This window comes from Anastrepha obliqua, chromosome 1 (assembly GCF_027943255.1).
Source record: "Anastrepha obliqua isolate idAnaObli1 chromosome 1, idAnaObli1_1.0, whole genome shotgun sequence".
In the NCBI taxonomy this organism is placed as follows: Eukaryota; Metazoa; Arthropoda; class Insecta; order Diptera; family Tephritidae; genus Anastrepha; species Anastrepha obliqua.
Window position 1 is genome coordinate 112495169 of NC_072892.1, and position 15057 is coordinate 112510225.

General features: G+C 33.6%; 1 protein-coding gene across 1 annotated transcript in view; it reads right to left on the reverse strand.

Moving 5' to 3' along the window:
- The window catches only part of LOC129236626 (protein held out wings-like), a 97285-nt gene that overhangs the window by 28410 nt on the left and 53818 nt on the right, over positions 1–15057 (reverse strand). The window contains exon 3 of the mRNA XM_054870925.1: positions 3426–3542. Within this exon, the coding sequence (XP_054726900.1) occupies positions 3426–3542 (117 nt within the window). The remainder of the gene's footprint in view (positions 1–3425; positions 3543–15057) is intronic.

Sequence of the window (15057 nt, forward strand, 5' to 3'; positions counted from 1 at the left end):
ACCCACATAAGTGACGCGATTCAAAAACATTTAGATTTTTTTTAATTAGAGCGACGTCTGTCACGTACGGTCAAATAATTCGTACTTCGAAACCAATTCCCTACAAACATATGTATGCACATACCGGCAGGCAGACATGTATATAAGAAGGATTGTGCAATATGCAAACGATTCTGTTAAAAAAAGCCACCACTAGTCGTAATAAACAACATAAATTTATGGCAAAAGCAAACTCATAAATTTTATCGAACAGATACTTCTGTATGTGCGTACATAAATGCATGAATAGTTTGTAATATTTTTATCTAAACAATTTTGTTTAGAGCACTTTACACGCCTATAAGTTCGTAGGTATTTCCTTCCTAAAACAAAATGATACTCTCTTTTTACTTTTGATATTTTCATGGATTTCACAATTTTTTTATGTTTTCTCTCGTCCACCTACTTACGTGGGTGTTCGGAGAACACCTTAGTTCGGATTATGATTTTTTAGAATGCCAAAATTGATTGTCAAGATGAGCACTTCTTTATACACACATACATACTTTATTATTATGAGGGAAATTTGCACGACGACCTAAAAAATCTATTGTGCTCGACATACTCACATACATTCATGTGAGTGGTGACACAAGAATATGAGAAATGATGGAAGTCCATGAAAATGGCAGAGGTTATACAAAGAATACCATTTATAATAGTTTTATTAGTGAATAACAACAAATTTCTAGGCATGCAAACATAAAAGTTAATAAATATATACAACTAAAAAAAAATTCTTTTTAATTTATACAAAATATTAAAAAAACATATTTGAAAGCAATTATTCAACAATTTTTTTTTTGTTTTGTACTATTTAATACTTTTTAATTGTTTACTATATTATATTAAATAAATATAAAACATTGTTTTAAAAAATTTTGGTTTTCATATATTCCAAAAAATATTCAAAAAAAATTAAAAATAAAAAAAAAATATATTAAAAACGAACTGAAAAAAAAAAAATTATTAAATAAGTTACTTCAAAAAAATTTAGCTTTTAATATATTAAAGAAAAACATTCCCAAAAATAATTAATAAAATATATAAAAAAAAATTCAGATATGTTAAAAAACTAATATTTAAAAACAAATGTATTCAATATATTATATATTGAAATTGAAAATTAAAATTTGAAAAGGTCGAGCCAAGCAGCACCAAAAGATTTAGTGGCTCCTAAAACACTCAGCTTAAACAGCCCATTGTATTTAAACCTCTGAAAAGGGGGTAGATAGTCAAGGAGGGAAGGCGAAAAGTATCAGAGAAAGAGATAGGAAAGAATAGAGACAGAAATAGAGATAGTTAGTCCTGTGAGAATTTTCCAGATTCTTTGGCAAATCTGTAAATATGCTCCAGTTGTAGAGAACGAATATTACTCATTCTCATGACATCGGAACCCAAAACTCGTAGCCGTGCTCTAGCAAAAGCAGGACACTCACAGAGAAAGTGATCGTCTGAGATGGGTCTTCAATGATTCCAATGGTGGTCATATGCTGATCCCATGGGTTGTGTCCAGTAATGATACCGACTATCAACCGAATGTCTTTCGTTCTAAGTTTTAGTCCTACTAAGTTTGACAGTTTTCTGTTCGGAGTTGTCACAAAACACTTTGCAGCTCTGCAGCGTTCTAGTCCGGACCATCGATCTTTATGTAGATTGCCTACATAATCGCTGATCCAATTCTTGATTCCTGCGGAACTGATTCCAATTATTGGCTCTGGCCGCTGTGGGGGCATCGCCGATGCACGGTTGGCCAATTCGTCGGCAATTTCGTTTCCTTGAACACCAGAGTGTCCCGGAACTCATATAAGTACAAACCTGTAAGCTTCTTCTTACATTCTTGAACAATCTTTGAGGCTCGCGTTCTCCAGGGCCTTCAATGCAGCCTGACTGTCACTGAAGACTGCAATCTGTCTCCCGCTCCATCTCCTCTTGATTATCCATTCGGCTACTTTTAGGATGGCAAAAATTTCTCTTTGGAAAACAGTTGTCATTCCCCCCATAGTATAGTGATACTTATTACTATCGTTTAAGTACCATCCGGCTCCAGACCCTAATTCATTCTTGGACCCATCGGTAAAGAAAATATCCGTCAAACCTCCCTGCATGCATTCTGAATTGCTTCATTGTTCACGCAATGGAAATCTGACATCAAATTTCCTTCCAAATGAAACTGTGGGTATCAGGCCGTCTTTAGGTATCAACAACAGTGGATACTGCTCAGATAGCAACTTAAAGACTTCTCTGTGTCCCGAAGACTCTACACAGTGCTTTTATTGCTTCCTGTTGTATCTTAAGATCCAGGGGGAGCAAATCAAGCATAGCATAATAAATGTTAATAAAAAATAATAATTTTAAAAAAGTTCACAAAAAATATGTAAAAAATTTAAAATGAAAACAAAATTATAAAAATAAAAAAAAAAAATTTTGCAAATTTGAAATATTATATATAATATAAGCATTAAAAATATTTGAAGCATTCGCGCATAGCTCTCGCAGAATAATTTAAAAATTTTGCATTCTTAATGCTTACAATGTTTTCATATTTTATAAAGTTTGCCAAAATTTAATACGCTTCGGTGGTTCAAAAAGCAATTACCAAATAATATAAAATTTAAGGTGTATTGAAAAATTCCCTTCACACAATAAAAATATGCAGCATTAATTATTCGAGATTTTATCGGATTTCAAAATTCCAACATTATCATTCAATTTATGTAACGCTCATATTAGACTCGAAGTTATATTTTTTTCATTTCTACTATAAATCGGTGTTTTGGTAACCAAATGCTTTGTAGCTCTGAGCCCGGACAACCCTACTAAGAATATAAACGCAGCACTGCTTAGCCATTTTCAACAGTCTCTGCATCATGGAAGATATATTGCTAAATCCTGGCAGAACAACTAAGTAGCACTCATTAGCAAGGGTTATCCTTGATTTCTAGGGTGACAGTTTAGTGACATTAACGCTGCATCTTAAGAACTCTGTGCGGCCTTGTTTTCCAACTTGGAACTCTAGAATTTGCTGATAAAGAAGTACTAAATCCTAAGTGAGCACTTTACAACTTCGCAGCTACGCTATAGCTGCCTGCAGTGCCTGGTGCCCCAATACGAGAAGACTCTTTATGTGCTGTTAAGAGGTGGTTTGTCTTGTCCTCATTCACGGCTAGGCCAACCACTTTTTTCCTTTAAGCATGAGAAGCCAGTGTTGGGAACTTTTTAATTCACCTTATAGGTACTTAGTATTTGCTCAATCACTACAAATGTTTCGTGCTATAAAAAATTTGTCGCACATCTCGGCCCCTCATCAACGTACGTAAATATTTTTTCGAAAGGTTTATCCACAATTTTCTTTTAAATAACCTAAACATTTTATTTACACTTACCTTCTTTTTATCTCTCATCGAGCCTTTGCCTCGAACCATTATTTTACAACCAGTCTCTTGTTCTAATTGCTTAGCTGTCATGCCACGTGGGCCCAAAATTCTGCCAACGAAATTGAACTGCAAAAAATATGAAGAAAGTAATAACATAAGCAATTTGTGGTCACATATTTTTTTTTAATTCTTGCACATGGCATATTTTTTAGATTTTATTTTCGGTCATTAGTCAATATTTTAGATATTTTAGAAAATGTTTTTATAGTAGATTAAAATTTAAAAATATTAGACAATTATTTAACGTCGCGCTCACACCCAGTAATAAAAAATAGGAATGCATATATATAAGTGTATGTATATAAGAATATGTGCACATAATACCTTCATATCTACAACAAACAACAATGCACGCCCAAAGGCGGTCATTAAAAAAACAAATGTCATGATATTCAAATTATTAAAAAATTGCAACATTCTTTTGGCCAGTTAATGCGTTCAACAGACTCTAGGAATTCAAGGTTAAGGCATGGCATTAATATACTTTTGTATAAGCAATTGCTGCTACCAATAAATTTAATTCCGTTTATTCGTTTTGTTTCGCTTTGCGTTAAGCAGCTCTGTCAGAATTACGACTGTCACCGTAAACTTCAAAAGAAAATCATGAAACACTTGGCAAGTCAAACAAAAATTCCCTAAAAAACAGCATTTCAACCACTTCGTTCGCCCAACAAAAAAAAAAGTGACTCATACGCAGCGTACACCCAACAACGGACCACGAATCGTTTGGGTAACCACACTTGTGTAGAAGTGCATCACTCCGCCAGCGGACAGTGAAATACTTAGCAGGAAATTAGTAAATTGCTTAAGGCGTAACACGCTTAGTATCGACACGAAAATCCAATCAGTTAAATGAAGATGTAAAACCAATAGCAGCGGAAAAACAATTCTCGTGCGCAATGAAACATTTAGCAAATCCAACGCTCGCTAGCCAGTACGTCTGCCCGCATTTCAGCGGATCATATAGCGACTCATACGTACAAGAGTGTAAGTATTCAAATGCATTTTTGCACTTTGCACGTTCATACATATGTACGTGGTGGAGGCCTTTCCACTTAACCCACCTCCAAGTGGAGAACCCGACCTCAAACGTGCCTTCCACCAAGACGTGTCGCCACTTTGTTGCTCTGAGTTGCCGCATCTAATGCCTGAGGTTCAATATGGGGGCTCCTACAATTCCACGTACTTATGCACATACATATATATGTACATAACAATGCGTTGCTTTGCTGCATGCTTACATTTGCATGCACGTCTCGTGTGTCGTGGCGGCTTATTGATTTACTGACTAAAAGCATTCGCATTGTTTGCATTGTTGTTTGATGTATTTATTTACATGTACTATATATAGTATATATATATACATATATACATTCATATGTATGCATAAATACATTCATACACATACATACATACATACAGCGATGTATAAATGACTACTTGTCACTTTGCTGTTTTCTGTCTATCTATCTGCTCGTCAGTATGCAGGTCTATTTAACTGCCACTATTATTTATATGCCGCAAGGGGAAAATTGTAATTGTCATTCCTAAACGAATTAGATTTGTCGTTAAGTTATGATTTTCGATTTGATTTGTTGGCCTGTAAATCTGCTACATTTGGCCATTAGTCGGCTGAAAGCCATAAATGGGCCATCATTTAACACACACCCAGCTATAAAAATGACTTTACTATTAATGGAATGCGAAAACGAGATATGATAACGTTTTCTTATAATTTTTTTTTTTTCTTTTTTCTTTATTTTTTTTTTACTTCATTTTATTTTTTATATTTTTTTTACTTCATTTTATTTTTTACTTCGGTTTTTCGTTAAATACGGAAATTTATAAGAAATTTTAAAATCAAAGCTTATAAACGCTCTATAAAGCGGTTAGTGAAAACGATAAAAAAATGATAATGGTTTGAGTTTTTTTCTTTGGTTTGCTAAACGCGCAAGAGTATAAGGACTTCAACAACGTCTTAACTAAATTCAAAACTTTTTTTTTTTTAATTTTGTTCGTTAATCTTTTTTCATTTATTATTTTTCTTTTCTTGATTTTGTGTGGTTTTTTGTAATATTTAAAAAAAGTCTAATTATTTTCATTCTATTTATTTCTCGTTTGTGTTGCTCTATGTTTTATTTTAATTTCGGAAATATTTTTCTTTTGTGTTATTGTTTGCAAAAATTATAAGGATTTCGAAAACGCCTTAACTAATTATAAGCTAAAATTTTTTTGAGATTATTTTTTTTTTTTTTAATTTTAAATTTTTTGAATTGATTTTATTTTTTTTTTTATTATTGTGTTTTTAATTTTGTTAGTTATTCTTTTTTCATTTATTATTTTTCTTTTCTTGATTTTGTGTTGTTTTTGTAATATTTAAAAAAAGTCTAATTATTTTCATTCTATTTATTGCTCGTTTGTGTTGCTCTATGTTTTTTTTTTTATTTCGGAAATATTTTTCTTTTGTGATATTGTTTGCAAAAATTATAAGGATTTCGAAAACGCCTTAACTAATTATAAACTAAAATTCTTTTGAGATTATTTTTTTTTTTAATTTTAAATTTTTTGAATTGATTTTATTTTTTATTTATTTTGTTTTTTTATTGTGTTCTTAATTTTGTTAGTTATTCTTTTTTCTTTTATTATTTTTCTTTTCTTGATTTTGTGTTGTTTTTTGTAATATTTAAAAAAAGTCTAATTATTTTCAATCTATTTATTTCTCGTTTGTGTTGCTCTATGTTTTATTTTAATTTCGGAAATATTTTTCTTTTGTGTTATTGTTTGCAAAAATTATAAGAATTTCGAAAACGCCTTAACTAATTATAAACTAAAATTTTTTTGAGACTATTATTTTTTTTTTAATTTTAAATTTTTTGAATTGATTTTATTTTATTTTTTTTTTAAATTGTTTGTATTGATTTTATTTTTGATTTATTTTGTTTTTTTTTATTGTGTTTTTAATTTTTGTTTTTTTTTTGTATTTACTTATTTTTATTATTTTATTTTATATATATATTTATTATACTATATTAGGTTTTATAATTATTGTTTTTTAGTTTTTTGTTTTATTTCTTTAAACTCTCTTCACAATTCACTAGGAACTAAGTGCATTTAAATTGAACAGAATTAGTTGATTAGAGTTACAAAAATTTCGTACCTAACAGAAATTTTAAAATTGTTTAAAACCTTTGGCCAACAAATACCTCATTTATCATGTATGTATAACTAAAGATCTGCCATTTATGAAAAAAAAAATTCGGAAACCTCCGCCCAACTGTGATATTTCTAAGACCAAAATTACAGTTCTACGGAGAGAAGAATATTATACTCGAAATAATATATTGGTTAGTAACTATTGTTGGTTGTGTCGATATATTCTACATAAAGTAAGATAAGATAAGAAATATAGATGAGCACTTTGATCTTTAAGCTCTATTGTGCCCTCAACTCTACATAACGCATCGCATTTGAGAAGCCAGTGTGTTGATGTCATTGGGAAAGAGTCATTAGACTATATCCTGAGCCTGTGCAGATAACTTAGCAATCTGCACGACCAGTGAGATTACCTGTGAGAAGTCTTAGTTTATGCTTAAGGAGGCTTATAAGTTATTTAAAAACTTCTAGGGAAGCATTATTATTCACAATTCCAAAATCGCCTCAAATGACAAGATTGCAAAAATTATAATTATAATTATATACAAAGATTGGAGAAAAAGTTGTGGGAAGTGTTGAGAAATATTTCAAAACATAAACCACCGTAACAACCATTTGTTCACATAAAGCATCAGACTTTAAATATACACTAGCTTTAAATTTGCACTCCGAATATGCAAATATGTACGCACAAATGTACCTACACAACTCTGATGCGAGTATTATACCCAAAAAGCTTTCCCAAACAAAAAAAGCAAAACACATCAAGCCCAACAGGGGAAATTAAATGCGAAGCGATTACAAATATTTACTTGCACATTTGGCAGCACTTGCAACGAACGAAAAAATAGATACATTGCAGTAGGTTAAATCTATATTTGCATGCACGTATGCCTACACACACACACACACACTGGCAGTGTACAAATCCCATATTTGCGCAGGTGTAAAAAATAGTTGTGGGATATAACTAATTCCACTTTAATGTATGTAACATATGTATGTATGAGTATACAGAATACCTATTCGTACTATTTTTATTGGGTATTAAAATGCATAAAGAGACAAAATAGCAAAATTGATCATAGGACAGGGTAAGTAATCAAAATGCAGCGACACGAATTGCACTGCAGTAAATAACATTTTCGCACCAGTTAAACGCTAAAGCTTAGTACACTGAAGCGTACACTCCCACGCACTTACACATACATGAATTTGCATTGTCGCTGGCCCACCGCCGGCATCAGCAGCACCAGCAACCGCACAGGATGAATTTGAACTAGTGAATGAAATGTCTGGTTAATAACTAGTACAATTTCGCCACGTGCTAACTACTTCCCTAGCCGGTGTGAGTAGTGACATTTCCTTTCACAGTTAGACACTATGGCAGTCGAAAAGCAATAAATCATCAATGATTACGACTTTATGTCTTCGAATGCCGAATAAGTAGCCGATTTCACTCGACTGGGAAGCCATTTCTGTTGTTCTTGAATTCTAAATGTAAGTTCATGTATCACATTTGATTTTTGATAATATGTGTTGGATATTTTCACAACATTTTATACTAAAAATTAGTTTTTATTAATTGCAAATGTTACATGGTGATTGGTTGAGTTGGTTGTTTAATCTTGGTGGTGATTCTTCCAGAATCCAACTAGCGCTTCCGCACCATTTTGTTGTCACATCCTCGTTACCAACTTGTTTAACGGTTATCTACAGCATGACTATATCCAATCTGTGCGGTTTAATACATGGTGATACTAAGCTAAATACTCTCCATTATAAGCTACGACTTTCGACCATCTTTCTGGCTTTTTGCGCATTTTATCTTCAAAGAAGTGATCATCATTGGAATTGATCCATTTATGCAGACGATCGAAAATTGATTGACCTTCAAAACCACGAACTGTACTACAATTTTCTGAAAGTCTTGGAAGTGCTAAGTCCGAATATGACCCAAAACGGTAAGGCTTCAAATTATTTCGACTTAAAAGTAAAAAAAAAACTACGATTTTTTGCGAAACGAGGGAGGCCTGTAAAGGGTTAAGATATACGGCATTAAATTTTCATAATCTTTAACCATATTAAATATTTCAAAATTATGTTTTACAGCCAATTTGAAGTTGTATAACTTCGGGCGAAAGGTTTCTTCACGCAACCATCGAATCTAGGCGCTCCTCCTGCGCATCTCAATACTCTACCTCAGCCAGTATGTGTTGGAGCATCAGCGCGAGCTGAATTACTATACTTTGCTATTCACATAGTTATAATTTGTGCAATTCAACACTGATTCCAACTTGTTACCCATCTGTGGAATTTGGCACTACTTCCAAACTATCGAAAAAGAGATGAAGGATTCACACTTTCTAGTAATTCGCAATATAAAATTCTCCAATCGCTTATGTGGAAAAGCGAGGGTAAGCTAACTAGCATAATTTACTAAAAGCTCACAAATTCGTTACCAGCGAATTTTCCTGCTAGGATGGCAGAGAAACAAAAATGCAACTGAAACCTATGCACGACTGTATGAGTATGTATATATGTTATGTATGTATCTGCTAGATTATAAAGCGGTGCAAATTCAATACAAAATTCGTGTTAGCCTAGTTATTTTAGAACAAGACAATAGCGAAAATATAAAAAAAACGACAATAACTACAAATAATTGCTAACAATGCAACACCTACGCTGAAATCCAACAACAACAAGAAATAAATCACCAAATCGCCTAGCCAGTGCACGACATACAATTTGAATGTCAAGCGCAAAAATGATAAATGTTGCTTATTAAATTGATGCAGTGACGCAGCCAGGGGGCTGGCGATCAAATAGTGGTTGACGGCACATGACTGACGACGGCAACGATGATGGTGATGGCGATGACTAAAACAAAACAAACAACAACAATTCTACTGCATGTAAACGAAATCGAAATGACAGAGGTGATAAAACAGGAACGGTAAACTAGAAACAAGTGTGACGGACAGAAAAAAAGGGGGATAGATGGCAAAGTTCAAGCAAACTGAACAAAATGGAAATTATGTAGCATTCAAATTAAGCAGCGCCATAGGATAGAAAAAAATTTGCGAAAGAGAAAATATAAAAATAAATTTTATAGCCTGAAAATAATATTAAAACCAAAATTCCAAAAAACAAAGCCAAATAATTCGTAACATTTTCTACTTCACGTCAGTAGGAACTACAGACATAATCGATTATAGTCGCGCCCTAATATTGAATTGTCTACAATGTTAGGTTGATGGGACAACGAAGAGCCACAAATCGATCATGGAACAGATACCCAGCGTTGCTAAGAAAATGATAGGTTTCAGAGCTCTATCTGGATACATTATTTTATATTAGAGAGAGAGTAGCATTTGTTACTTCCATAAGCCAAATCTTTTGTGCTTCACAGCAGGCACTATGTTGTATGGATCAGTGGAAGATATGTTGTAAAGAGATGCATTACAGCGTTGAGAGCATCCAGGTGACAAGTTCATATCAAGCAAAAAGTGTTCAGGGTTTTTTTTTTTGCCTCTCGCCCCAATGCATGTCGCTCTCTGTATTTTGTTACTGGTTTAAACAGATATATCACTCAGCTATCTTATGTTAGAGAGGAAGAGGACCAATACCATAAGGATGCCCAAGTTTCGAATAAATAACAAAAAAAAAAAACAAATTTCACCAAAACCTAAAAAACAAAAACATGACCTTTTCCTTATTCAATTTGCAAGAGTATATTTTAAAACAAAAACACAAAAAAAAACTAAAAAAAAAAACAAACATGTTTGAATGTTAAAAACAACCGAATATATTCGAGTTTTGAATTTTTTAAGGGGTAACACCACTGTACACGCGTAAAATAAACACGATTTTTAAAGAATTTTTTTGTATAGAAGGAAAGGGAAAACAATCATTCTGATTTGGGAAGTTATTACTTATATACTAAAATACAAAACTACAAAGTTTGATCGAAAAATTTTACAAAATGGCGGCATTGGAGACATTTTTGTAATGTGGTTTCTCTTGAAGGAGCTCCGCGGCACGCAGCACAGAGGGTGTAAATTTTAATCTGGAACAAAGAAATCTAGATAAGAATAGCTAGAGAAACACGTAGGGGATTTAAACAATATTTATTTTTGTGGAATTAGCAAGCATTTGAAGGAAAAAACTCTATTCTGGACTAAAAAAACGGCACTTAAATAAAAATAACAATCGTTTAAATTAATCTATCGAAAATCCCCTACGCTCTTCTCTTAAGAAGGTTATTATACAGACGTAGTGAAAAACCTGATTAAAAATATTTAAAATTGTTTGAGTTATGCTGCGTGCCAATTTCAGAAAACGTGTTTAAAGTTTGGAAATTTGGAGACGTCGTTAGGTAGCAGTCACTAACGCTTGGTTAAAAGCATAAAATATTTATCAAATAAACTTCGGTAACGTATAAAACTTTTTGTTCTGTATTTTAAAAGGTTCAAAGAATTTTTTAAGCTTATAAAAAAAAATCAATTTTTTGAAATTTCTACAGTGGTGTTACCCCTTAAGTGTATATTGCGGCCGCCGTAGCCGAATGGGTTGGTGCGTGATTACCATTCGGAATTCACAGATAGAACGTTGGTTCGAATCTCGGTGAAACCAAAATTAATAGGAACATTTTTCTAATAGCGGTCGCCCCTCGGCAGGCAATGGCAAGCCTCCGAGTGTATTTCTGCCATGAACAAGCTCCTCATAAAAATATCTGCCGCTCGGAGTCGGCTTGAAACTGTAGGTCTCTCCATTTGTGGAACAGCATCAAGACGCACACCACAAATAGGAGGAGGAGCTCGGCCAAACACCCAAAAAGGGTGTACGCGCCAATTATATATATACAGGGTTGGCCATATTAAACTGACCCATTGAGTAACCCTATAACTTTTTACTGTAATTTGAAATCTAAGGTTTACGTCAACAAGCCAAAGACACTAGGCGCACTTAAGGCCAATATCCGACGGGAAATAGCCGCCATATCGGCCGAGACGCTGGCCAAAACTATGGAAAACGCCGAAAAACGGGCACATTACGCTATACGAGCTAAGGGCGACCACTTGCGCGATATCACATTCAAAAAGTGATGTAAACGAATCTCCTTGAACTAAATTAAATGTTTTTCACAATGAAACACAAAAAAATGTTTCTTTTTCCATATTTTTTTAATAATCACATGGGTCAGTTTAATATGGCCAACCCTGTATATATATATATATAGCATATATATATTGCATCCTAAAATAAATATCCTAAATATGAAAAAAAAAACGTGTAATGTTAAAAAAAAATTTAACACTAAATTCTATTTTAAAACAAAGAAAAAAAATGTTATGTTACAAAAAAAATTTCACTTTAGCAAGTTCCATACCAAAATTTTCAACATTGAATAAATCTCAAAATTGTAAAATCTTATTCAAAATTTTATCAGTTCATTTCTTATTATACTCAAGCATCAAATTAATAAATTTTCAGAAATATTGAAGACAATGTCAAATATACTTGAATCGCTTGCCATGGAATCGGTGGTTTACCTTTACTATCGTACAGTGGCTGCTCTTAGAAAAGATTTACTTTAATTTTCATGATTTATCAATTTCAATAGGTGCAGAAACCTTACAAAGACTTGATTTTATGAAAACCAGGTAATTGCTGTATTTTCTTTCGAGCCAATTTTTGAAAGGTACAAGTCGCAAAATTTTCTCACTAGGCCTCTACCTGTGTTTCATGCTCGTCCCACTGTCAGCAACTGATAGGAGTCAACAAGCGCCAAAAGATCAAATCAATTTAAAAGTCGCATTCGCTCAAGTAAATAAATTCAATATCAATCAACCATTTAAATCGTTAGTTCTGTGCAACAGACGCAGTCGGATGCCAAAATGGTATGCATGCAACCCGGTCACAGATTGTGGCGAGGCGCAAAGCAAAAGTGCAGAGTTGATTTGGATATGCGGCCGGTCGGAGTCCAAACTCGACGTCAACAACAACACTAACAATAACAATAGCATCGTTTTCAACCGCAGTGTCTGGCATGCCACCAGTTGGGCTGCTGCTATGCAGAAAACAGAGCAGTTAATCGAAACTAATACACAAAACGACGTATTTATATCATATCTTATGCACATACATACGTAAATACCAACACATGAGCATTCACAAGCATAAATAACTGCACCAAATGCAAAAATAATAATTCATCATTGCCAGCTATCTTCCAGTGGCACGACTGAATGTCAGCATGCGCGCCCGACTGACTAACTGACTGACTGAGTACTGCCGCCGATTGATGACGGCTCTATTTTTGCCTGCAGGCATTCGTGGTTTAATTAACTTTATTATTGCTGCCAAAACAACAACAAAATGAGCAACAAACACACAGCAGTACTCGAAATTCGTATAATCGTCGCGATCGCATTGAGCAATCAGTCGTCGCCTTATCGGATTTTAATAATAAAGGATTCAATTAATACAACTTTTAAACTAGTCTGAGCAAACTGAGTCGATAGGATGAGATCATCGCAGCGAAATAAGGGCGGATTTCTCGACGTATCAGCTACTAGACTGGCTATGACTCGGATACAAAATTAAGCGGAAAACAATAATTTTCAATTGTATTGGGATGCTCGTACTAAAGTATGTACAATGAATTTAATTTTTAGCATTCTAATGCTTAGTTCATGAACATGAAATCGAACACTGTATGTACTGTTATATGTACAGTGTGATATGGTATTGGGTCAAGTAAAAAGTTCTGATTATTTGCAAATATGCGCCGTTTTGTTCGATGGCTTTTATACAATTTGAAGGAAATTTATATTTTTATTTAGTATATATTTTTTTATTTTAATTTAAATATATAATCTGAATTAACAGAAAATAAACAATAAACTAAAATAATAGTAATTCGAAGTTTATAAGAACGAAAAAAATAAGACCTAAATTAACTGAACTTCATTATGAAGTTAGGCCAATAAGTTCCAGAAAATTTCATAGTTGACGTTGCGGGCACAAATCCAATATTTTACTCGTCAAGCTAGAACTTTCCAAATAATTCTAATTTTCTAGCCGATACTTTTTCAGTGAGAACCATTACAAAAAAAAAATAATAATAATAATAATGAATTTATTGTGCTCATTAAGCACCTTATTTTGCACCAAAAACCTTCTCCCAAACATATAAAGGCTTGGAAAGTATTATGGGGTATCTTCAATGCCGTTTGGAACCAACCACTACTGGCTTACTGAATCTCCGAGCCAGCATAAGTGACGCACAGACCGCTTTCTTTTTTTAAGTGGGTCTCGCGACGCTGCTGCAGCTCTAACTTTGACTTACCCGCGTAACTTTCACTCAATTACGTTCTGAATATTGCTATAGGTTAAACTCCTACTTATCCTGAATAGACGCCGAAGGGCTTAGTAAACTATTACAACAACAACGTAGAACCTTCTATCCTCGCCCAATTAAAATCACCCTATCATTAATGATCGATTAAATTCACGGCGAGATATTGAACGATCGATGAATGAAAGCAAGTGAACTACATCAAAAATTTTAACAAAGTTTGGATAAAAAGTTTCGAGCTAAATTTTAAAAAACTAAAAAAAAAAACAGTATTCTCTATTTAAATTTTTGGACTTTTTGACACACCCTCGTATACTCGTTTATATACATCGATCCCTTGATAATAATATTATAATCATTCATTCATAGGTATGTTTTTTTAAAATAATTTTATTTCCAGTGAAACATTAGTTGTGGCGGCAGTGCGAAAACTCACGTCCTCTTGGTCTAAAGGAAGATTTAGAGCTTAGGCTAGGGACCAAAACGAAGGTTACTAATATTTGAACTTCGATTTTTCTGTGGCGTCTTCGTCTTCGATTTTTACCTATTCACAAAGATGGATGAAAGAACCTGTATCAAATTTTGTGTGAAAAACGAAATTAAGTGCGCGGATGCATTCCGAATGTTGACTGTGCCATACGGAGAAGCTACTTTGGACCAAAGTAACGTTTATCGGTGGTACAAAATGTTCTCAGAAGGCCGAGAAGATGTGAACGGCGAAAAGCGTGCCGGACGCCCGAGCACTTCAGCAACAGACGAAAAAATTGATGAAGTGAGGAAAATGGTATTGGCCAATCGTCGAACCACCGTTAGAGAAGTTGCTGAGGACCTAGACATATCGATTAGCTCGTTCCATTCGATTTTTTTTTTTTATGATTTGGGCATGAGACGGATCGCCGCACAATTCGTACCAAAACTGCTCAATTTCGACTAAAAGCAACATCGCATGAACATTGCTAATGAGATGTTGGACTCTGTCCGCGACTACCCAAATTTGCTCCAGAGGGTCATAATTGGTGACGAATCGTTTGTGGTTGTTTATGGTTATGACGTTTCCACGTC